This window comes from Tiliqua scincoides, chromosome 4 (assembly GCF_035046505.1).
Source record: "Tiliqua scincoides isolate rTilSci1 chromosome 4, rTilSci1.hap2, whole genome shotgun sequence".
Lineage (NCBI taxonomy): Eukaryota > Metazoa > Chordata > Lepidosauria > Squamata > Scincidae > Tiliqua > Tiliqua scincoides.
Window position 1 is genome coordinate 124438456 of NC_089824.1, and position 26111 is coordinate 124464566.

At 43.7% G+C, this 26111-nt stretch overlaps 1 protein-coding gene and 1 pseudogene across 1 annotated transcript; both read right to left on the reverse strand.

Moving 5' to 3' along the window:
* Positions 1 to 1020: 1020 nt before the first annotated feature.
* Positions 1021 to 26056, reverse strand: LOC136648437 (complement factor H-like). Its single transcript, XM_066624548.1, has 10 exons — positions 25910 to 26056; positions 19688 to 19858; positions 18145 to 18333; positions 15265 to 15447; positions 13419 to 13625; positions 11507 to 11680; positions 6560 to 6733; positions 5169 to 5363; positions 1673 to 1849; positions 1021 to 1130 (listed from the first exon to the last, which is right to left on the reverse strand). Exons 1-10 carry the CDS (start codon positions 25971 to 25973, stop codon positions 1021 to 1023), a joined length of 1644 nt encoding a protein of 547 aa, XP_066480645.1. The 5' UTR covers positions 25974 to 26056.
* LOC136650503 (5S ribosomal RNA) lies at positions 13710 to 13829 on the reverse strand (annotated as a pseudogene).
* Positions 26057 to 26111: the final 55 nt, after the last annotated feature.

Here is a 26111-nt window from a genome sequence, read left to right on the forward strand (position 1 = left end):
GCTGTAGAAAAGATTCCAATCCTTTGCACACTTGCCTGGGATTAAGCCCCATTGGCTATAACAGATTCACGTTTGAATAGACATACATAGGATTGGGCTGTTAATCTCCATCCCCGCACTCTATAGTAAAGCTTGGGACTGAATGATCAGCAAACTCTGCAGCCAGACCATAACGGCTGAACCATTTACGGCTCGGGTCCGGGGTATTTGAGGGACCACCTCCTTCCCTACAATCCTGCCTGTGCTCTTAGATCATCTGGGGGGCCCTTTTGACATCTCACTAAGAGATGTGAGAGGGGCGGCGGCCAGGAAGAGGCCTTCTCGGTTTTGGCCCCCGAACTGTGGAATACTCTTCCCTTAGAATTGAGAACTGCTCCCTCGTTGCTAACATTTCGGCGTGGACTGAAGACCTTTTTATTTCAAAAAGCTTTTAATTGTTGACAGGCTGGCTGGCGTTCCTGCTTTTTATATGAGAATCCACGGGTTTGTTTGTTTCTGTGAGATTTTTAATTATTGTAAATTGTTTTAATGATTGTTTTTAATGTTGTATTTTAAATTGTTTGTAAGCCGCCTTTGTGCCCTTTGGGCAAAAAGGTGGGGTATAAATTAATAATAATAATAAGTACATCAAGGGTAGAGTGACTTTTCTAAAGGTGAGCAAAATGACCCCCTCCTCGCAAACTTGCCACCTCATTTGAAAGTGGAAAATTAGACAAGGATGTCACAAATTTGGGAAGGAGGAAGAACATTTTCAAAAAATTTCATCATGCCCTTTTTCCTACAATAGTACCCCTATATTTCTGGGGCATTTAGGGGGAAAATTGGTACCCATCAGTTTAGCCACCAAAAAGACCTCTGTTGCAGTAGCAGAGCTGCTTTTGGTTTTCAAGAAGCCACAGCCACTCTGAAATATCTAGAAAACAGTCACCTCTTCCCCCAGTATGGTCTCCCAAATTTTGGACAGGAGGTGCTGATCCTAATTTTCAGTCCCCCCTGCACCTGTTTCTCTAGTGGCAACTGCTACAAAAGTGCCATAAAGCACTTTCCAGCAGTGTGCTGAGTTGCATGCTGCTGATATGCTGGTGGGAAGGCTGGAGACTTCCTGCACACAATGTCAGTTCTCTTGCTGTCTGCGGGAGCGGGCAAGCCAGCAGGAGAGGCAGGGGGAGGACGTAATGGATGAGGGCATAAAGGGCAGGGAGGCTGCAGGAAGGGGTGGGTCCGATCCCCCGTTTTTGATGCATGTCCATTTTTGGCTTGGTTGCAACAGTGGGGGAGGGGAAGGATAAGACTGGGCTGTTATGGAGCCTGGTGATTATCCCCAACAAAAGCTGAGCTTTGAAGAAGAAGCAACCCTGTATGAACAACTGGGATTTCTCCCAGATCTATCTATTGTGTGTGTATGTGTATGTGTATGTGTGTGTGTGTGTGTGTGTGTGTGTGCATGTACATGTGCTTGGGGGAGGAAGATATGTGTAGATGTGGTGGTTGCAGGATCAATTCCTCTGTCACCTCATCTTATGAATGATCACAGTCCCCACTTCCAAACCATCCTATAACTCTGAGAAGCCTAAATAAATCAATGTGCACCATTATAAAAGCCTAACAGGTCAGATACTTCTAGTTTCTCAGATTATATATGGACAGAGAATGACACATAAATAAAGCTTACTGGCACATCTCAGGGTGGTTGCCCAGCCGTCTTTCGTGCACTTGGCTTTTGCTTCTGGAGATGCAGGATAATAGCCCTCATCACAAGAATATGAAATTTCATTTTCTTCTATGAATATATCCCAATAGCCATAAATGAGTCTACCATATGGAAAACTACCAGGAGGAATGCATTGTTCTAAAGGCAAAAAAAAAAATTACTTAGGTAGAGAACACTTTTCTTTCACTGTGTAGGAAATATTAGAAAACAACTTTTAAAATCAGAAATACATCTTATAAATATATAGGTGTATGCCATTTAATGATGGGGATACATTCTCCGATCCCTGTTGTTATGCAGTTAGGGGCGCATTCCTACCCCATGCTGGAACAGGCAAGCCAAAAGGCTTGCACTGTATCCAGAGAGGTATGGGGCCCAAAGCAGCTCACTCAAGGGGAAACGTTTCCTCTTACCTCTGGGAAAAGTGCCCTTGCCCCATGGATCTCCTTGGACTTGCGCCACCTCCTGAGGTGGCGCATGTCCAAGGAGAGCAGAGCAGCTTGACGCTGCTCTAAACTCCCTGGGAATAGGGGTTGGAATCCGACATAATTGCTGGATCCCTGCCTGCCCACCTCTGGGGCTGCCCACCACCCAACCTTCCCCCACCCAGGAACACCTCCCTCCCACCTCCTCCCCACCCCCTAGAGCCTTGCGTTAGCCCTGCCAGGCCTACGCAAGGTTCGCTGCACAAGCCACCACAGAGGCTGGAGGCTGAATGTATGGATTCAGCCTCTGTGTGCTGGCGCACCTCTGTGCGCCGGCACAGCTGAGGGGGCACAAACATGCTTTACAGCACATTTGCGACCCTCCTGGACTGGTGCAAGGGACAAGTGCAAGTCTGGATTGCACCCCAGGTCATTAAGTGAACATTCAATCAATCTGTTGCCTTTGTTGTGTAAACAGACACTCCCTGGTAGTCACTAGCTTGTTGCACAGGCTACTGAAGATAGATTGCCTCTTTTTTGCATTAAAAGCCTCTCTGTTGTGTAAACAGACACTCTGCTGCAGGCTATGGGAGACACAATTGCCTCATTAACAGTATCTTTATTGTGCTTTGACCATTGTCATATATGTGGTTCGTTTTTAAGCAAATGGTTGTTAAGTGGCGCATATTTGTAGCAGTTTGCACCAGCAAATCTTATGACAGACATTGCAAAATTTGGCTCCAGGGCTTAGGTGGGTAGTGGGGCATGATGGCAGAAGTAGGGGAAAGGCTGAGGAAAGTGAAATCTGGGCAGAGAAACAGTTTTGGACAGAGCAAAATGCAATGCAGTGTGTTGATGCTCTGCATCAGTGTTTCTTGAACTGTGAGACTGGACCTACCACATGGGTTGCAATCCGATTTCAGTCGGGTCTCCATTCATTTCTATGTGTATTTTAGTTTTAATATATTAGACTTGATGCTACCATTGTATGTGACTGTATCTGGGGGAACGTTACAGATCTGTGCTTTTAACAGGCTACTATGTATATACTTTTAACAATGATAGTCAGTGGGACTTACTCTCAGGAGTAAGTAGTGCAATAAGGAGTGCAATATGGCCCAATCCTATCCAACACTAATGCTTGAAGGGTTAGGAGGGTTCTTTATTTTAAATAAATTTTTAAACTTGTACTTATTGTAAACTTTTAATTTACTTAGGGCACAATCCTAACCAGGTCTACTCAGAAGTAAATCCTATTGTGTTCAATGGAACTTACTCCCAGGAAAGTGAGGTTAGGACTGTAGCCTTAATTTGATTTCATTTGTCCTATGGGGGTTTTAAAAATTTTCTCTGCTTGATGCACTTTTCTCTGCACTTCCGGCCATGATATTACTTTCAGGTCAATGATATCACTTCAGGTGGATCCCAACAGATTGTGATTCTAAAAAGTGGGTCCCGGTGCTAAAATGTTTGAGAACCACTGCTCTACATGCATCCTACACAGGAAGGAACAATAACATGTCCAGCATTCCTACACTGTCCAGAGATCTGTTTTTCTAATGAGAGCCAATATGGCCCAATCCTATGCAGCACTAATGCAGCTGTGACAAAGGGAACTTTTGTTCCCTTACCTCAGAGCTACATTGTGGCTGCATTGGCACTAGAAAGTTGAATAGGATTGGGCTCTAAGAAATTTTTCTTATATCCCAGACTCCAGAAGATTAAATAGGAATAGCCATGCATAATTCAAATTACTCTGAGGGTCAGTTTTATAATTTCTGTATTTCCAGAAAATCATACTGCTATCATCAACTGTGGAAAAGGATTCTGTTTTACCATTTTTATTTCAGAGAAAAATTTTTCCCCATTCCATTTCTCAATGTTTGCCACTCTTGGGGAAAAAAAAAGATGTGTGTCAACTACCATGCAGATCATTATGTATATAATTCAGATTTAAACATGCGCGCGCGCACAGAGAGAGAGAGAGAGAGAGAGAGAGAGAGAGAGAGAGAGAGAGAGAGAGAGAGAGAGAGAGATTTAAGTCACTGGTTCCGCTTTTGAAACAAGGAGTAGATAGGTAGGATGGGAACATCTGGACAGAATTTTAGATGGGGAGAATTTCAGAAGCAACTCTACATTTACCACCAAGTTCATTTAAGCATATCAGCTGACTTCTTATACATGGAAACATTATACGTATTGAGATATGCTATAAATTCTTCCCATTTTGTTTTATTCTAACAATAATGAATAACAGAACTGTGTCACAACATCAACTTCTGCCAAAGACTAATGAGAAATAGACTTTCAGACATCCCTTCTGAATGGGTTGCATCCTTTTACAGCCAGGATGGTGCTATTATTGGAGTATTAGGCCAGAACCTGGCAGCCCTAAATTCAATTCACAACACTTTAACAGATACTTCTAAACAAATTGAAGTTTTTTGTAATGGTAAGCGTAACAGAACAGGTTTAACTTACTCTCTACCAGGCTTATTACATGTTGACTAGGCTGCTGCTTGAGGAAGAAGTGAGAGGATTGAAACCCTGCAGTCATTGGCATGTCTTTCCCTGAAGGGTTTTTGAGCTTCACTGCAGTGGGTTGAGGCTTAGAGTTGAAATCTCATGGTTGAAACACCACAATTGGCTATCACAGCAGGAGATTTTTGTGCATGCTGTCTAGGCTGCTGGGACCAGAAGATGTGTCAGGTGTTGTTTTTTTCCGCTCCTCTTTTTGTGTGCTTGCTCCATTGCTCAGACTAGAAGTTGTGTTGGGGGTTTTCTGGCCTCTCCGTGAACCACAAAATAAAGTCAAAGAGCTGCATGCAGCTCATAAGCCATGGTTTGCCCATCCCTAGAACATGTGGTACCTAAATAAAGACTGCTGTATTACTTATCTTTTGGATTTTTTTTTTTTTTGCCTTCTTTCCACAAAGCTGAATTAAAACTGCAAAGGGAGATGCATATTTGTATATACATAATAATGTCTATTGCTGATAAAAGAAGAAAAAGGATGAACAACATTTACTTACTAAAGCATTTTGGTTCTGGATCCCATCCAAATTCCCTGCATGTGGAACGATGATAATAGTATTTATTTATCGGCAGAAATCCATCGTTGCATTGGTAGTCAACTGTTTGTCCCACCTTTCTTGGAAAATAGCCAGTATACTGATAGGAATCCGTCAGTCTTCCATTCTTTATAATGGGAACATCACAGGGCTTTTCTTCAGAAAAGGTAAGCGAAACCCAAAAAAGAGAAACAGAAGAGCCAGATATTCTGTTCATCACCTTGTTCTTTAAGTTTGGACTAGAAACAGGTTTGTTAATTTGATATTGCAATCAAACATACTTTTCAATGAAGTAAAAATGCAATCCACTTTTAACATGAACTACACATTGATCCCATTCATCACAGTGACAAGCGTTTCATTTTTAAGCGGCTGTAGTGATTGTTTCCATCTCCAGGACTTTAGATTTGAAAAGGGGGGGTTTGGGCAATGTTCCCTCTAACATTTGAGGAGAGTGGGTGCAGCCTACTGTGCCTCTGCTGGGACAGGTCCAGAGCACCGAGAAAGAAGCTCTGCAAGACTTGTATTCCAGCTACATGGTCACGCAACTTAAAGGGAAGTTTGGTTCCAAAGGTAAAAGGTTCTTCACAATTATTTCCGAGTGTACCTTTTTTCCCCAATGCCTCTGCCTGCTTTGTTGTTCTGAAGACAGCAACTCTTAGTGATTATTATTATTTTTCCTATAACTCTTCAAATGAGGCAGGAAGGGCAGTGGGTCCACTTGTGGGTCACAAGCCAAGCACAGTGGGTCGCAATCTGATTACAAAGATATGCATGAGGGGGAGAAAGAGGGAGGAGAGTGATATTCATGGGGGGGGGGGTTCGAAGGAGGCACTTTTGCTGATGTGATCATTAGGAGCATGACCCAGTCTGAATTATAGTTGGAACTGGCATCAGAAAGAAAGTAAGTTATCTTCCATATTTTGAAATAATTCATTTTTTCCAAGCCCTATTCTGAACCTGACTCCAGGGTGCACACTCACGCATGATGTGCATGTGTGCGTATTGCCCATTACTAGTTAGAAAACTTTCCCAGACCTTGCAGCTTCTTTTCCCCTAATGGCTGGGACTACCCCTTGCCCACTGCTCCCTGAAGTTTTAACAATTGTTCTATAGTATCTGTTTCTGAAACTCTCTTTGAGCTGAAACTGTTGTCCAAGAAATAGGCCAAAAACTGGAGTAATCTTTAGCCAGTAGAATATAATGCAACCAGTATAAGGAATCAGTATGGAACTACTGGAGTAAAAGTGAGGTGTTTTTTTTTTTTCCCCCCTTTAAGAGTAGACTACAATACAATGTGATCGGTAACCCATTTTCAAATCACACTGATTGAATTTACCCATCACACTTACTTATACATTGTGGAGGAGGTGACCAGCCCCTCTCTGTGCACTTGGAAATCTCTCCACGGTGGTCAAGCCGATAACCAGAGTTACACTGGATGCGAACTTCGTCGTCGTTCCTGTACTGATTCTGTCTAGGCGTGAAGCGGCCATTGACTACTTCTGGAGGTGAGCATACAATTTCTGTGGAGGAATCATCATCATGTGCTTAACATTTATATAGCGCTTGCAAGGGTTTAAAGTGTTGCACATACTTTGCTTTTTTAATCTTCCAAATTGTTCTAACAATCATTGAGTATTGCAGCGGTTCTCAAATCCTCTGTGAGTTTGAGAGCACTGGTAAGTCTTGGTAGGGGAAAGGCAGTGACGCAATCCATAGGATTGCATCACTGGTGGGATTGCAGGGGCATTTTTAAAACTTACTCCTGCCCGCAGCAGCCTTCTGGGGATGCAGGGAGCCCCATGGAGCCCTCTGCAAGGCTCCCTATGCCTCAAAATAATAAAAAAAATGCTATTGTGACCCACTTCTGGTTTTGCAATCATGACTCGGAACTGGGCTGTGATCGCATCTCTGCCTTCCCCCATTCCCTGCCCCTCAAAGTGCCACTTGTTCTCAAGCTGGTAGGTTGTGACCCACCAGTTTGAGAACCACTGGAGTATCTCTATATTGCAAATGGGGACTGAGGCTGAGAGGAAGTAGTTTGCAAAGGCTAGCTAGTGACTTCATGATAGAGATGAGCATCAAACCGGAGACTTCCTCATCTGCTACTTCGCCTCATAGTTACAACACTGCACAAGCTAATAGATAAGGACACCGAATAGATAAGCTATTCAGGGCACCAGTATGAGAATGAGTTTAGAACACAAACTGTATAAAGAATGTATGAAGATGCAAGATATGCTCAGGTTAGAACACCTGGTAGCTGACTGGTGATCTAGAAACTGCATTTGACGTCCTTAATCTGGCAGAGCTACAAAGCTTCACACTATCACAGCTTCACTCAAAAATGAATGAAAACCTTTTTCAAAAATTACTGAAGTTATGTCACATTATGTTTCTCAAACTATATGTTTCAGACATAGTTTTATGTGAGTTAGAAACATTGAAGTAGTAGGGCTATCACATGATTTTAAAAATTTAGGCAATATGCCATACAGCTTTTAAACAATTTACAGCGCAATCCTAACTTGTGCTGGAACAGGCAGCCAGTTGGCCTGTGCTCTATTGAGCACAAGTCTGGAACTGGCTGTGGCTTGCAAGAATTCCCCTTACCCTGGGTAGCAGCCCCAGTGGGGCTATACGACTCTGCACCACCTAAAGAAGTGGTGCAAATCCAGACAGCCTGGAGCTGCCCCAGACTGTCTGGGAATGGATCTAGGATCCAGCATAAGTGTTGGATCCTGGCCCCACCTCCCACTTCTCTGCCGCCCGTCCACAGGACCGCTGAACTTACCTGGCTGACAGCTTGTTCACATCCTTGCACCAGCCTCCCCAACTCGAAAGGAGGTGCAAATGTGCTTTACAGCAAATTTGCCACTCTCCCGGATCAGCACAAGGGACTCGCGTAGGCCCAAGGGTTTGTTAGAATTGCGCCCTTAGTTAATTAACCAAATTGCATATAAATAAAACCATCTAGGTTCAAACTAGAGGTAGAGGTATAGGCAGAGACAGCATTTAAAAAACTGCCACCAGAGATGTAAAGCGTGGAGGAAGAATGGAAGGAATATAGAAATACCTTGCTTAGTATCGCAGGACAATTATTGTGTGGAAAAAGTAAAAAGTGAGGGGGGATAATAAGAGAGGTGCTAATTGCAATTATGAGATTGGGAGGGATGTGCCTGTGGGACTTACTTCTGAGTAGAGAAGCCTAGGATTGGGTTTTTGGTTGCACTCTTTTTTTCTGAAATACAGGAGCAGGCAATTGGCACTTCTCTCTCCTCCTCTCCCCCACCCACCCCCTCCCACAGGCACATTTCCCCCATCTCATAATTGCAGTTAGCACCTCTCCTACTATCCTTCCCCTCACCTTCCAAAGGTTCAGAATCACTTGCCTCACATTCTCTCCCTCACACTGCCATTTATCTGCTCCTGTATTTCAGAAAAAAGGGTGACCAAACACCCAATCCTAGGCATGTCTACTCAGAAGTAAGTCCCATTATAGTCAATAGGGCTTACTCCCAAGAAAGTGGGGCTAGGAGAGGAACTTGAGAGCCCAGCCCAGTTCAGGCATGTCTACTCAGAAGTAAGTTCCATTATAGTCAATGGGGCTTACTCCCAGGTAAATGTGGCTGGGCTATGTTGTAAACAACATAGTGAGTATAAGCCAATGATATATAAGGATATATAACATCTAAATACAATCGGTCAGTGACAAATACCTCTGGCAACCTTTTCACTCACATGTTAGACTCAGATGATACCCTCACTGGGAGGCCAAGTCCACCCCCGGGATCGGCCGGGTGGTGCTGTGGAACTAGGTTTTGGAAACAAATTCCGGTACAAGGGAGTGGAACATGTTGCCTCTGTTATGTGTCAATACCAATGTCTGTTCAAACTAAGAAACCAGGAAAACTCAGATTTAAGAGAGCAGTCACTTGGAGCAATGTTGGTGACATCTTTCTGTCAGCTACAAGGATGTCACTGGCATCGCTTGGAAAAAGTTTAAATGAAAGAGATATCCACGCAATACAGAATGCCACTGCATGGATCTTTAACCAAACACTGAAAACTATTAAATCCCTCCAAGAAGAGATTGTACAAGTCCGCCAGGTATCAGCCCAGAACCGCCTTGCTTTGGACCTGATCCTGGCTTCTAAAGGAGGAGTTTGTACCCTATTTAGTACCCAGTGTTGTGTGTACTCCTCAAACTTCTCAGTGAAAGCCGAGAACAATATTAGTCACCTAAAGAGCCTAATAGTCCAACATGAGGAGTCTATCAAACAAGGGCACACTTGGTGGGATTGGCTCCCTGGATGGGGAGGATGGATTAAAGAAATCCTAGCAGCAGCAGCTGCTGTCACGATGATAGTTATAGGCTGCTGTTGCGGTATTCAATGCCTACCTGCCTGTTTGTCGCTTTTGCTCAGCTTAAAGGCTAAGTCAACACAAGTTTCTATGCATGTTGCACAAACCTCTAGCTCAAGCAAAGTAAATTCTCACTTATCACAACAATATATAGCCATGCAGCAACTGTAAGGTGAGAGTGTGGTCCCTAAGATCGAATCAACGGGACCCACATTCTCAAAGGGGGGAAACATGCTTGCTTACCTGTCTTAGCCCCCCCCCCCCCCAAGAAGCCAAATCTGTAGCAACCATCAATACAGAGTAACAGAGAAAGGGGGGGATAAGGAAAGAAGAAGACAGGGAAAGCATGAACTTACTTAGGGGAAAGCTTAAAAATTAAAAACTAACTGCTCTGCTGAATTGGCAGCTCTGCTAAATGGCAAGGTTGTTTCTTGGCAAACTAACAAAGCATCTAGTTAAGCTAACTATAGACACTGGCAAGAGATAAACTTTAGAAGAACAACACATATTTTGGTTAGATAAAGACAAGGCTATTCCCTTTTTGAAAGTAAGGAGGAGGTGAGAAGATAAGAGGAAGAAACAGAAAATACCAGAGAAACTTCTGCCTTTGAACTCTGTTTGAATTGCAACTAAAACAGATAACAATGAGCAAATGGGCGTCATTTGGCAGAAGAATATCCATCTTAACAAAGACAGTCTACCTGTGTCCACTTATAGTTTTAAAGATTGTTATTCTTTCATGCTTTTTAGGGAAAAGGACAGTGTCATTACCTTAAAACACTGGAAGAATTATTTTAGAAGCTGTTACTTTCACAGAAGTCATAAGAACATAAGAACAGCCTAACTGGATCAGGCCATAGGCCCATCTAGTCCAGCTTCCTGTATCTCACAGTGGCCCACCAAATGACCCAGGGAGCACACCAGATAACAAGAGACCTCATCCTGGTGCCCTCCCTTGCATCTGGCATTCTGACATAACCCATTTCTAAAATCAGGAGGTTGCGCATACACATCATGGCTTGTACCCCGTAATGGATTTTTCCTCCAGAAACTTGTCCAATCCCCTTTTAAAGGTGTCTAGGCTAGACACCAGCACCACATCCTGCGGCAAGGAGTTCCACAGACTGACCACACGCTGAGTAAAGAAATATTTTCTTTTGTCTGTCCTAACTCTCCCAACACTCAATTTTAGTGGATGTCCCCTGGTTCTGGTATTATGTGAGAGTGTAAAGAGCATCTCCCTATCCACTCAGTCCATCCCCTGCATAATTTTGTATGTCTCAATCATGTCCCCCCTCAGGCGTCTCTTTTCTAGGCTGAAGAGGCCCAAACGCTGTAGCCTTTCCTCATAAGGAAGGTGCCCCAGCCCCGTAATCATCTTAGTCGCTCTCTTTTGCACCTTTTCCATTTCCACTATGTCTTTTTTGAGATGCGGCGACCAGAAACTGGACACAATACTCCAGGTGTGGCCTTACCATAGATTTGTACAACGGCATTATAATATAAGCCGTTTTGTTCTCAATACCCTTCCTAATGATCCCAAGCATAGAACTGGCCTTCTTCACTGCCGCCGCACATTGGGTCGACACTTTCATCGCCCTGTCCACCACCACCCCAAGATCTGTCTCCTGATCTGTCACAGACAGCTCAGAACCCATCAGCCTATATCTAAAGTTTTGATTTTTTGCCCCAATGTGCATGACTTTACACTTACTGACATTGAAGCGCATCTGCCATTTTGCTGCCCATTCTGCCAGTCTGGAGAGATCCTTCTGGAGCTCCTCACAATCACTTCTGGTCTTCACCACTCGGAAAAGTTTGGTGTCATCTGCAAACTTAGCCACCTTACTGCTTACTGCTAACGATTTCATGACAGAGGCATGTGAATCTGTCCTTCCATAAACATGCTAAGACATTTAAATTTCACTTACCGCCACATTGTGGTGAAGGTGACCATCCACTGCTTGTGCATTCAACCATATTTTGTCCATTCTCTAGCTGAAGCCCATGGTTGCATTCAATTAGAACCAGGTCCGCACCTTGATACATGTTTCTTTGAGGTCTGAAAGTACCATTAGTTACTTGTGGAGGATCACAGGTAATTTCTAGGAAGAACGATGCGGATATGTTACAAGTGGAAAGAGAAAAGAGCTGAAGAAAAAATCTGTCCATTCATTCCCTCTAACATGGAGCATTTCCTTCATCTACACAAGTGCAATATCCATGGTTCTTTAAAAAAAAATCAAAATTCAAAGAACGGAAGAAGTAGACAGAATGCAATCTATTAACTATTTGAATTTTACTTCTATTTATTTATACTATGTGCAGGTGTGCATCACTTAACGACCAGGATAAGTTCTATGTTGTTATGCAAATAGGTAATTAAGCAAACATTCAGCCCAATCTAGTGCCTTTGTTGTATAAACCTGGTGTGTCCAAACATTTTGACAGGAGGGTCACATCATCTCTCTGACACTGCATTGGGGGCCAGGAAAAATTATTAATTTACATTTAAAATTTGAATAAATTTACATAAATGAATATATTAGAGATGGAACTTATATGAATGAATGAAGGTCTCACGATAGCTCAAGGCCTATAAAAGAGCTACACAAAGTAAGGCCGGCCTTTCCTTTGCTGCCGCTGCTGCTTCACAGGCGTGAAACGGCAAGCAGCAGAGGGAGCTCGCACGAGGTCAAACAGTCAGCCCTTACACTGAAAGTAGTCACAATGGGCCAGTGCAGGCTCCAGCAAGATTTTGGAGGGCCAGAGGCTCGTTGGGGACTGGGGGTTCCCCACGGGCCAGATTGGGGGTCCCTGAGGGCCGCAAATGAATAAGTAACCCTGCTAACTGGATAAGAGGCACTTTTTCAAGTGGGTGCTCCTCTTTGATTTAGCAGAGGGAGAGTAACTGGCCCTCTTCACCCCAGCAGTGTCTTTTCTAGTGGCTATCTGCTGGTATTCTTTTGCATCTTTTTAGATTGTGAGCCCTTTTGGGACAGGGAGCCATTAGTTATTTGATTTTTCTCTATAAACTGCTTTGGGAACTTTCTGTTGAAAAGTGGTATATAAATAATGTTGTTAATAATTCAGAGCTTCTTTGTTGTGTAAGCAGACACTCTGTTGCAGACTATGGGAGACCTGATTGCCTCATTAAGAGCCTCTTCGTTGTGCTTTGACAACTGTCATATATGAGGTCTGTCATTAAGCGGAAGGTTGTTAAGCAGCACATGCCTGTATTTATGTTTTTATTGATTTGTATGATGTTCTAAGAATTTTGTTAGCCACCACCAGCTTTTGAAAACGTGGGATATAATTCTTTTAAATAAGCAGCTCAATCCTACCTAAATCCCTCCTCCTGCTGATGTAGCCGTGTCACTGGAGAATGTGTTTCATCCTGCAAGGATGAGGTCTCCTCCAGGTAAAAGGAATATTTGTTTCCTTGCGTGGGGGTAAACCTTCACTGTTCCACTGAATCTCCTCTAATCTGGACCAGCTACTTTGCTGGTGCAAGTCTGAGTGGCCAGGAAATTGGATTGAGGCCAAGAAAGGATAGGATCTTGTAAGCACTACTGCTGCGAATACAACCCCTTTCCTGGCCTTGATCTGCCCCCCTTCCCAACCCAGTCTCTTCCTGCCCCATTCTACCCACCACGATCTCCCTCCCACTCCATTCTGACTTACTAGCACCTGGGGGTTGTTAATGAACTGCTGGCACTAGATCCAGTATCACAGGGCCCCCTAAGGTTTGGGCTGAAAATCAAGATCTTGACACAACAGCACTTTCATTCAAACACCATTTAGAATGGTTTTGGAATCTTATCTTCTTGCGTCTCGAGTTACCTTTGCATTTAGGATACACAATAGGCTCTTCATTGCACTGGATTAGAAGAGCAGACTGGGAAGGATTTGTTTCAAAGACATATCCTGGTTTACAGCTGAGTTCAAGAGAATCACCATGCGGCAAGTACGTCGTTTGAAAACCATTGTCATAAGAACTTCCTTTCATCACTATCTGCTGGCTTTCAGCCAATGCGATTACACAGGGCTCTTTGATTAGAAAAGAAAAATAATTCTGTTAATCAAGATGGTAATTTTGGTTGGCCTCCTTCAGTCTCGAAAGACTCTGGTATAAGCCTACAGCACCTGGTATTCCCAGGCGGTCTCCCATCCAAGTACTAACCAGGCCTGACCCTGCTTAGCTTCCAAGATCAGACGAGATCGGGCATGTGCAAGGTAACAGTTGCTGTACTTTTAAAAAAAGTTTTGTAAATCTAAGGAGGTCTTGATAGAATACCATTTTAAAAAGTTGGTCCCAGTGCTAAAATGTGCAAAAAATACTGGGCTAAGGTGTTGCTCAAGTAAGACGGGGTTTTAAAGCCAGTGTCTTTTGAACCAAGAAAACTCCTTGGCTTACCAAACTATACTCTCTGGATATCCATAGAGCTGCGGTTCCCAAACTTCCAAACTTTGGAGCTTCAGCAAGTCTTTGTGGAGGAGTGGGCAATGCAGTGATGCAATCCCCAGGATGTGGGTCACGATTGTTAGTTTTACATTCACCTCAGCTTGGGGAGCCCTGCAGAGGCTTCCGCTGGGTTCCCTGCATCCCCACTAGGCTGCTGCTGCCTCCAGTAAGTAAAAGAAAACCCCTTGTACCCTTGGCAGCCCTGGGGATCACTACATTCCCCCTCCCCGCCCCTTAAAGGGGCAAAACAGAGGCTCTCAGGTTACGACGCCCCTGTTTGAGAACCTCTACCATAGAAGAAACAGTGATCATCACAACAAAGAGCCCAATCCTGGGCTCAACACACTGGCTTACCGCCGGCGTACACTGTCGCAAATGTGCTGTAAGACATGTTTGCGAGGCCTAATGCCAGGCGAGTGCCTGTGCTAGCCCAGCGCTGGGCAGGTGCCCGGCCTCCGCCACTCAGCAGTTGCATGGACCACAAAACCACAGAAAGGAAAATGGAGGAGGGGGCAGGCGGGAAGGAGACATTCCAGGGAGAGGGGAGAGGGCAGGGAGGAGGCGTGCTGGGGGGGAGGAAGCAGGAAGGGAGGGAGGCGGGTCCAGCAGAGCTTTCCTGCACCAGATCCAGAGTGTCCATGTGGGGCTTGGCGCCTGACATGAATGCTCTTACTTCACCGCCGACCTTTTGGTTGGTAGTGAATCAAGTAGGCCCATGGCATGGCTACTTCCCTTATCCAAGAGAAGGGGACGAAAGTAAATTGTGTAAATTGTAAATTCTGAAAATTGCAAATTGACGGAAGTGCCACAGGAGCTCAGGATGGGGCTGCCCAATTACTAACAGAAGTGAACAGGGAGAGCCAGTAATAATACTTTCATACATATAGCATGGTTTAACTATTGTCCCAGCAATGCCTACAAATGGGAATTGTTGATATCCCTAGCTCTGACTGAAGCTGAGAAGCTCAACTGACTTCTTTAAGGTAGAGCAGACATAATTCAGCATATAAACTGGGGCCTTCTCCCTACTTCTCGTGTGCTGCCAAGAAAGATCAATGCGAACCTTCTCAGTTTACCCAAATGTAAAAGAAAATAGCTACCTGCAAAGCTATTATGAAATTATTCTCCATGCAAACCAAATGAGAAGGAAAACAAAACAAAGCAACATATAGTTTTTTCTTGACATATTTTTAAATCACTCTCACAAATAGTTTGTGTTCTGACCTAGACAAGCAGGCACTTTGGTCCAATTTCCATTGTTGCAAAATGATCTGTTTGGTCCTTCCATGGCATAATACAGCTGGCATTTGAATTCCACCCAAGAGCCAGATGGGTACTGCTTCTGGACTAAAGTAATGATGTCCCCATTCTCTATTGGGGGTGGACGGCTGCAATTCTTTCCTCTTTCTGGTAAGAAATAAAGCAAGAACAATGGTGACTTTGGCCATATAAAGCAGATTTCAGGTATTGAGCAACACTGATGTTCCTGGCTCTTCGGTTGTCCAGAAATCAGGAACAAAAATGCCTCCACTACCACCCCTGACCTGGAAGTAATTGTAGTGACCTGGTCATGTCACCACAATTACTTCCAGTACACTTGTAGTGGTTGCACACTGCTCCAAGCTGCACCGCTTGCTTTTTTCACTTATTTTTTTTCAAAGCAGAAAAAGTTATTTTGCTTTGGAAAAAAAAGCTGGAGGCTGCCACTGGCAAGGAGTGGCAGGGGGCAGTAGATAGCAATGGAACCTCCTAGCCGTGCCACCTGGGAGCACTTGCACCTGCTGTCCCTCAGTGTTGCACAAAACCATTTCTCATCCAACCTTGCAGAACTAGAGAAGAAGTTGAAATATGGTACAGTAGCCTGAGTCAGAAAGGGCATCGTGTCTTTTGTCTAAGGATGAGGTTTCAGGGAGGAGGTTTGCATCCTATAAGGACACATGTGAAAGGGAGAGGCCGTGGTCCCAAGACTTGCACACTCTCATTTAAGGTGGGAAATTGGGCTATATAATGGGAGGGAATTTGAAAGGCACAGCCATTCCTGGAAGGGAGCCATCCCACAATCCCACTCGTTGATTCTTTTGTCAGGCGACAACTTGGTATAATTTGGGCATCTTGTTTGGAGACTGGGAAGGAATTTTTGTCCAGCCATCACAATGGCTTGGCTGGCTAGTTGGATTGTTGTTATTGTTATATACATCACAGCGTAATCCTGTGGTGTCTATATTTATAGCTGGATGCAAATTTGCCATGCACATATATATGTTTGATCACAATTTTGCAGCTTCTGACAGAGTGAAAGGGGTATTGGTGTGTTGTTTCTTATTTACCTCTGGAAGTGAACACAGATAGTCTGATCCTTACATCAGTTAAACAAGGTTATTTTGGAAACTTTTGGAGCTTTATGTAATTGATCAATTAATTTAATTTGTCTTTGATTACATCTCACTGGTTATGATAAACCAGCCACCCGTCTCTCAATTACTGCACAAACCATGAACATATAACTGCAGAGTTCAGTTTATGTTTTACTGTTCCAACCCAATTACCTTAAATGACTTGCCATCTCGTCCTCAGTTTCCAACAACATACATCTGGGAAATGATACAATACCACCGTTTATCAACACAGTATAATAACTGCAGGCCCAAACTGAAGGACTACGGAACACTGGAAAGCCTTCACATATATTCTACATCAGTATTTCTCAAACTGTGGGTCGAGACCCACTAGGTGGGTTGCAAACCAATTTCAGGTGGGTCCCCATTCATTTCCATATTTTATTTTTAATGTGTTAGACTTGATGTTACCATGGTATGTGACTGCATTTGGGGAAATGTTGCAGACCTGTACTTTTAACAAGCTGCTCTGTATATTCTTTTAACAATGACAGTAAATGGGACTTACTCCTGGGTAAGTGTGGGTAGGATTGCAGCCTAGGATTGTTAAACATTTTCCTGCTTGATGATGTCACTTCCGGTCATGACATCACTTCCAGTGGGTCCTGACAGATTCTCATTCTAAAAAGTGGGTCCTGGTGCTAAATGTGTGAGAACCACTGCTCTACATTAACAAAGGTGATGCTCGCTCTACACCTGAGAATATTTAAAATGGGGAAACAGCCACTTCTGGTGCAGCTGCAGCAACCTGGGAGCTAAGAAATAGAGCTACTTGCATCGGGGATGTGAATTTCTAAAAATATGAAGTTTTGTCACAAACTGAGTCCCTAATTTTGTCAAAAGTGGGTATTACCCAGCACTGGAAGAGAAGATAGCATGGACTGGAGTGATAAAGTGAACCCATCCCACATTAATGGGGTGGACCCGCTTCCAGTCCCAGTTCAATGTGCTAGTTCCAACCTTTAAGGCCCTCCATGACCTGGATCCAGGCTACCTGAAAGACCATCACCTTCCTGTATGACTCTCTCAGGTCAGCTGAAGGGGCTCTTCTACTAGTGCCACTTCTATCCCATGTGAGAGGGGTGGCAGCTCTGGGGTAAGCCTTCTCTGTGGCAGTGCCACAGCTGTGGAATGCCATCTCAAGGGAACTGAGAACTGCTCCCTCGCTCATGAGTTTTTGGCAAGGACTCAAAACATACCTGTTTCATCTGGCATTTGGTTGCTGAGTGGATACTTGCCCTCTGCACCTCTGTCATACCTTTGTGACTTGACACCTTCCCTTGACTTATCTCCTTCCCACTGGCTCAATGAGTTCTCTTTTCCTCTCTCCCTTAAACTTTGCTCTGTTTTTGATATTTCTTCTTCATCTTGTAATGTTAAAATTAAAGTTTTACTGCATTGTTTGATGTTTTTTAGTTGTGATACTTTGTACTTGTTTCTAATGCTTTGTAAGACACCTTGGGCACTTGCTACAGCATGGATAAAGGAGGGTATAAATTTCTTAAAATAAATAAAAATAAAATAAATGAATGTCATACAAGTAGGGAGATTATGGAAGGATATAAGGAATTCAGTGTGGTGAGGATCCAATCCCAGTTGAATTAGAGACTTCATGACCCAATGATAAGATCATCTTGGAAATGCAACTAGAAGGCTCCTTGACTATTTGGTCCAGGACAAAAGAGAACATCAGCTATACAACAGTTACCAGAGATACAGGCTGGCAAATCCATGTGCCCATCAACACACTTCCTGACTGAAGGAGTTGTGATCACATATCCTTCTCTGCACATGAATTCTAGTGTGTGATTACTCTGAATCAGTTGTGAACGTCTTCGGCCACCAGAGATCAGCAGGTTTTTGGCATCCAGCTGTTGTCTTGTGATGCTGCAGGGTGCTAAAGGGGGGAAAAAAACCAGTCAGGGATTTTAACTAGAGCTGATTTCTCCATCTTTTGTATCCAATTGGGTTTGATGATAACAGTTCATTGTTTGTGCCCTTAGGAATACCTCACATCTCTGTGCATTAGAAATAAAAATCTCTGCTCCTTTACTGTCACTCAGCATCTGTCACTCTGAAAACTGCATACAGTATATTATACTGCCTTCACATTGTGCTTCTCCCAAGTGTGGTTAAGCATTTGCCAACTAGAACCAAGATCTGGTTTGCGTATTAACTTTTTTGAGATTGTGCTGAAGAGAGAACCATTTGTTCCTCTACTTGTTTGGGGAAAAAAATAACATGCAATATGTTAATACACACACTTCACCTCTAATTACAATCACACCCTAAAAGGTACTGTGGAGTACAGAGATCCCACTATAAGTTTTGCATTGACTATCATTTCACATTCAGATGTGTATATCTTTTTTCAGCTATTGCAAAGAGTTTATTTTACTACTTAGTATTTTACCATGTATTGTACCCTTTCAGTCTAGAAAATAGCTGTCTTACGTTCCACTGAGATATGCCCAGACAGAGAAGATTCTTGAAAAAGGTAAGGATCTCTGTTGCAGTCAGTGATTAGCGTGGAGCTGCACCATGGAAGCCCCATTGCACTCAGGAAAAGACCCTGGATGGGGCTGAAACATAAGATTTCCCTGGCCAGCACATGTGTTCTATAGAACTGTTCTAATAGATAAAGAGCTGAAGTGTGACAGGGTGTGATTCAACCAAAATTCAAAACCATTCAGATCCCATGGACTGGAAGGGCAGAATTCAATATGGGCAGCTGTCTCTTTCACTGCAATCAAGGGTAAAATGTGACTTATGCCAAATATCTTGTCATTCAAACAATAACCTTGGCCATCATTCTTCATGGTTTACAGACAACCAACAGTAGCATAGAGACAAACAGGCACACCTTCCTTCTATATAGGAGGCATAATGTGACCTCCAAAACAGTCCAGTTCACCTCCAGGATGGCAATCTGGTTCCTTGTGAATTTTTTGCATTGAAGAACTGTAGTGCAAACTTGGCTATGTTCTGAATATTTTGTAGTTCAAAATATGCTCATTCTTCAGTTTCATTGTATATTTCTCCAGTGGCCTCATATCTAGGATGCCTTAAACGCGGGCCTGATTATCCAGTTCCGTTGAGGAAAAGGCACAACGAACATATCCATTTAATCTTTCATATCTACATACAAGGACAAAGCAACACTGCAAGCAAAAAAATTATTGGAGGACATGTTTGACATTCTAGGTTCTCATTTTAAGCTCATAGTAAGCAAACAGAAAGTGCCCTCTTACCCAAACACTTTGGTGGAGGTGTCCACCTTTGTCCATCACAGCTTATCCATTCAGATCCTTCCAGGGCATATAGAGGAGAGCATCTGTATTGTATTCTGTCATGTTCCCGATAGCTGACTTTTTCTTCACTTACAATTTCCCCAAAATCAATGTCAGGGGGTTCTTCACACCCTGTAATTATATTTAGAACCATAATCAACTTTTTGATTTTCATGTTTGAGGTATCATAATAAGTAACTAAAGATGAAGCTTTCAGTAGCACTCAAATCAAATATTATTTTCAGGATTATATTTTTTATTTCCTAAAGTCTTATATTTTCCTAACATTTCATTACAGGTTTTGGATTCTAATTTATTTTCCATTTTGTACATTAACACAATTTTTCTTGCCAATTGCACATTTCAAAGACCATTTGCTCTTCCTTTCAACAATATAATAAAATTGCATAGATGGAGACCACCTTGATATGGTTATTGCCAACATTCACTCCTTCACAACTCCTGTGCAGTCCAACCCAACTCCATTTGGCTTGCCATTTCTAGGAGCTAGGCAGGACTTTGTTGTGGAAGGAGTGATGCTGAATCCTTAGGAGAAGTCATGCCAATCAAGGGCCATTAAGGGGAGAGAAGGCTGTAGCACTGTGGGGCATCCATTCCTCCAAGGTCTTGCAAATTTGTGTGCCCCATCCTGATAGCATTTTGTGGCACAAAAAAAGTCTTGCTGCATACTAAGTTAAGGTTTCAAGTTGTCCTATGACCAGGTCCCCTGTACAGTCTTTTCAGATTGCTTTGCCAAGTAGCCTCTCCCATCTACAGCCTGAGTTTGGGAGCAGCACACACCCTACCATGCCTTTTTTTCCTTTCAGGAGCTTCTCTGATTGGGGTGCAATCAGACTGCTGCGTGCTCCAGCCCAATCCTACCTAAATTCTCCGGTGCCAATGCAGCAGCACCAGCATGGGCTATTCTGCATCCTGCAGGGGAATGTAGCAGGTGGGAAGTCCCCTTGGGGTAAAGGAACATTTGCTGTCACTGTGTGTCAACTTGGAACTGTGCCAGCCCTGGGACCTGGAACTGTTCAGCCCTGCCCTTGCTGCTTAGACTGGATTTCATACTAAAAACCTTCCCAACATAATAGGATTGGGAACGTCTCCTTCAGTTCTCTCTTCCCCCCCTCCAGCCTCCTAAAAGCCTCCATTCTCATGTGCCTATTTCAAATCTTCCTGCTAAATTGCCACCTTCTACTGACTGACTGGGGAGAAAACAAATCAGTCACCTTCTCCAGCTAACTTCTGCTTGGAAAACACAGCTCTTTATAAGTATTTCTTCTACTTACAGCCATTTAAAACTCTGTAATTGATCTCCTAAGCAAAGTAACTGAAAATAAATTTGTCCTTTTTTGTTTGCCTATATTCTTTAAAAAAAACTATCTTCTTGAGAAAAGCTCAGTCTCATGGTTACTAGTAGCCTAATTCTGAAGCACTCTGAGGTTGTTTGCACCACTCACCCATGTCAACATTCCCAAAACTATCAGTAACTGTTAAATATGACCTCGTGCTGTCGAAGTATTGCTAATCTTGCGCCCCTTCTTTTCTTCCTCCATTTTGTGGCAACACATATCCCTTTCTCCTTTCGTCCTGCCTAGAAACTCATGATGATTACGTCCTAATAGTGTGAGTGATTACTTGGGTACGTACATTGCAGTACATTGTTTTCATTTCCCTTCCCAGTTATTATACTGTTATCCCCACAATAAAAGCTATATACAGGTTGACTCATTATTCGTGAGGGTTCCGTTCCAAGAACTCAAGTGGATGGCAAAAAAAGCACTAAAGCAAATCAATTTAAAGAATAAAGTCTCTTTGGTGCGGTTATTTAAAAACAGCCTTGCAGACCTTTTGAAATGCACACAGGGTTGCATCCCGACATCAAGGCTTTCATCTATTACTGTTCCCATTTTTAAGAAAGGCGATCCTGCTCTCCCTGAGAATTATAGACCAATTAGCTTACCAATTAGCTTACTGTCTGTCATCGGTAAGCTGTATGCAAAATTCCTACTCTCGAGACTAAATATATGGGCACTTTTGGTGGCCCTTCCCAGCAGGGAGCAAATCGGTTTTCGATCTGGCTGTTCTACGAATGACCACACCTTTCTGCTCTCTTTTTTAGCCAAAAAATACCTCGTTCATCATGGGAGGAAATTCTATGTAGCGTTTCTCGATCTTAAGGGTGCATTCGACTCTGTTAACAGATCACTTCTTTGGGACAAACTTCCCGCCAGAGGCATCGACCCTCGTTTCCTTTTTTTGATTCGTCACCTCCACCTTTCTAATTCATGTAAAGTCCGTTCCGGCCCTACTGGTCCTTTATCAGATAGTATTTCTATCGATAAGGGTGTCCGACAGGGATGCATCCTAGCCCCTTTCCTTTTTAATCTTTTTTTATCTGACCTCCCTTCCTACTATTCCAATCAAAGGGTCTCTCCCCCTTCACTTAATGGTGTTCCTCTACCCCTTTTATTGTATGTGGATGATGCAGTTCTCCTTTCACTAACTAAATCTGGTCTTCTTCAGTCCCTCACTATTTTCATTAACGCTAATAAAACCAGTATTCTCTAAATCTTGGTCCCTGTCGACCTGGAGGGTTGTTCACTCTATTTATGAGCAGGTTCCTACCTTTAAATATCTTGGCCTACTCTTTTGCTATCGATTAACCTGGACAGCCCATAGGAAGTCAGTGATTGCCACCTTGCATCATCACCTCAAGGCGATTACTCGATTTCATTATAGCACCGGTAATCAGTTTGTGCCTGCCGCTCTCCAGATCTTTAGAGCTAAGATCATGGCCCAACTATTGTATGGTGTACCCATATGGGTTATGGCAGCCAACAGCTCTCTGGATCGAGTTGCAGCTGTTTTCTTCAGGAGGATTCTTGGAGTCCCAAACTCCATCGTTAGCAGCGTTAGCAACGCTGGCTCTTGAACTGGGAGTTCATCTCCCTTCAACCATAGCATGGGCTATTACATTCAAATTCTGGCTCCGACTCCATCTGTCTCTTCCATCTGACTCCCTCCTTAATGATCTGTTAAGAGACCCTTTTCTGTCTAGTTGGTTTTCTAAAATTGATTCCAAATTGAATTCTCTAGATCTTTTGTTGGAATTTTTAGTGGGCCTTGACGTCAACAGTGCCTTTAAGTTAATTCAAACTAGGCTCTGGGAAGCCGAATTTTCCTCTCTTTTCGCTGATCTTAACCCAGTTTGTTCCCCTCTTTCTTTTGGTTTTTGCCCTTTACCATGTCAGCCCTCTAAATATTTCGTTACCTTAATTAACCCCTTTCTTAGAAGGGCTTTTATGCTCGCGCGTTTCAATAGTTTTCCTTCTTTATATCATCTTGGCAGATTTTCCCATATCCCTCGGAACTGCAGGTTATGCTCTTTCTGTCATCTCGAACCCGACACATTAGAGCATATCTTGATTTATTGCCCAGTGCACTGTTCACTTCAGAAGTTGTTTCTAGACCCTTTTTTACAGCATCCTATTAGGGCATTTATTGATCCCCTTTTCGTTTTGTTAGGTGACAACCAGGCTAACATTACTATAGCAGTTGCTAGTTTTTTATCTCAAATTATCAGAATTTCTCCTGCCTGATTGTTGTATTTTCGTTTATATGCCAATAAAGGTTAAAAAAAATGCACACAGAGGGCAGCAGTCTCTCTCCAGGTGCTTAGGCTTCACCTTGCCCCAGCAAGGGGGGAATTGAGGAGGTGATAGTTGCTGCCATTTAGCCTTCTTTCACATGCTCAGGGGGAAGGGAGGAGTCGGCAGGCTATCCTCTCTGGCATTATTAAACGACTGTTTTCCTTTAATTTAAAGGGCCCTTCTCATCAGCTTTGAGATAGAAAAATCTGTGGATAATTAGGTTATACCTGTAATCACTTGCATGACTGTCTCTCTGCAACAGTAAAAAGCAGTTTTTAAACTGTGATTTTAAAGGGGTGCATTTTTCTCCTTCTCCAGGGATCAGCACATTCCTTCTCATTTGCAGGGGCCATTCGTGTTGAGTCAAATCCGTGTATAAAAAAATCAGTGTATAACAAGGTTGGACTTATGTAATTACACCTATATCCTTGCTTCAGTGGCATTGCTGGGCTGGCTGGTACGCAGTGTAGAGCTTACCTTGCAGAGACTTAACTTTCCTGAAGTTCAAGGGTGATGTGATGATCAATGCATCACCACCAACTGGTTTCAGAGTGCCCCAATTTTCAGACAATCAGAAGCAATGGCAGGCAAAAGGGCCCAGCATGTGGAGAAACATCCAAGCATGGAGCTCTGCTCAACTCACCAGGCCTTATCACCAACAACACAGTGAGGGCGTTAGCCTCGGGCTGTAGTGGTGCCACCCCTCAGGCTGTGTTGCATCATCCTTCTGAAGCACTGCACCTGGGGTGGACTCACCAGCCTTGCGACACCTCTGCCTTATCTTCCTCCACATTTCACGAAAGCCTAATAAGTTAGGCATTGACAATTGCACTTGGTCCCTGAACATGCAGTGGATATCCCCTATTTGTGCATGTTACACATATCTTAGAACATGCTCATTAACATTCTAAGCACTGGTATCGCTAGGGGGGTGCAGGGGGTGCTGGCTGCACCAGGTGACACGCCGGTTGGTGACGCGCCCTGGGGGAGGGCGCGTTAACTTCGCGGCTTTAGGAGTTAACGCATCATGCCATACACTGTTGGATGCAGAATGGCCAGTGGAGTACAGTGCAACAAGCACTTGGTAGATTCACTTGGTAGAACAGGACTGACTCCCCCTTATTTAATTATTTCTTTTATTTTAATTTAATTATTTATAATTATTTATTTTAATTTGCTTGATGATGTCACTTCTGGCCATGACATCACTGCCAATGGGTCCTGGACAGATTGTCATTCTAAAAAGTGTGTCCCAGTGCTAAAAGTTTGAAAACTGCTACAATAAGTTGTTAGTAAGTTGACACAGAGGTGCGTCTGTGACTCTACAAGTTTTCAAAATCACTAAAATCAGAATTTGGAGGAATAATCCCATCATGTTATATATCAATCAATGTGTAATTTCATGCAGAATGCAATGAAACAAACTACATTGAAATATCTGTATTCTAACAAAAGGTACAGCCCAAAAACCAGCGGGGGCGGGGCAATAGTACACCACCATGCCCAGCACCCAGGGCATTGCCCCGCCCACTGCATGGGGTGATGCGCAGGCCTCCTGCGTGAATTCTAGTGACACCACTGATTCTTAGAGCCCAATCCTGAGCTCAGCACACCAGGTTACTGCCAGTGTGCGCTGTCACAAACATGCCTTAAAACATGTTTGCTAGGGTTAGCACTAGCCAAGTGCCAGAGCTGGCCCATTAGGGCTAGAGGCAGGGAGACAGCAGGAAGGAGGCATGGAGGGGGCGGGGGATGGGACCATCCAATCCTGAGCCCTGTATTGGTACGTGTGGCCCAACATAAGACTCTTCAATTCTGCGCTAGCTCCGAAGCTGCTGCAGAATCAAATAGCCCTGCTGCGGGGTTACTTCCCTTACTAAGGAGAAGGGGACTTTAGTGGAGCCCCTTCTCCCAAGGAGATGGTGGTGGCTGACCAGAGCGCACTGGATACTGTGGTAGCTGTTTTTGGCGCTACGGCAGCTCCTTGCTCTGGGCAGATCAGAATTGGGCTGTAAGCCTATCAACACATTGGCAGCCTTTTTTCACAAGCAAATATACAAACTTTTTGCACAGGGCTGCATTTATGATGCCCACTCCAGATATGCAGAAAATCTGTGGACTGAGCACAAGATCCAAAACTGGTGCAAGAAGGGAACCAGCACAGGGCACTTCAGACTCCCTCCTAAAACAAGCCAGCCAGAGAAAGAGAGAGGAGGAAAGGGGGCTGCGGTGGCCAGATGCACATCCCTGCAGCTGCTACAACTAGCAGAAAATTTTGGTGGCAACAACAACAAACCCTTTCTGGGCAGAGTGCTTTTGGCTCTGCTTGCTGGAGGGTCTGTTCTTCCTTAAAGGCTGCCACTCCAAAGGCCTCTGAACTGACAAAAACTTAATGGAGGAAAACACAATGCCCAGCTGAATCTTCTCTCTGTCCTACAAATCTGCTGCAATCAACTGTTTCTGTCCCGAATACTTCCGTATCAGTTTTCCCAGTCAAAGTCGGCTTTTTCCCTTTATCACTTACCACCTTGGGAAGCACAGCATGTCCACAGGAGACATGAAACCAAGCAGACCAGCCAGTGCTTCATGGCCCTTCAGGCAGTAACGGTGGTTCTGTGGCACAGTCTCTCCACTTCTGGCTTGGGAAGACTATAATGACAGGACTGGCACTCCTGTGTCTCCTCCCCCTGTGCCTTGGTGTTTTGCTGCTCTTGCATGAGGTATCC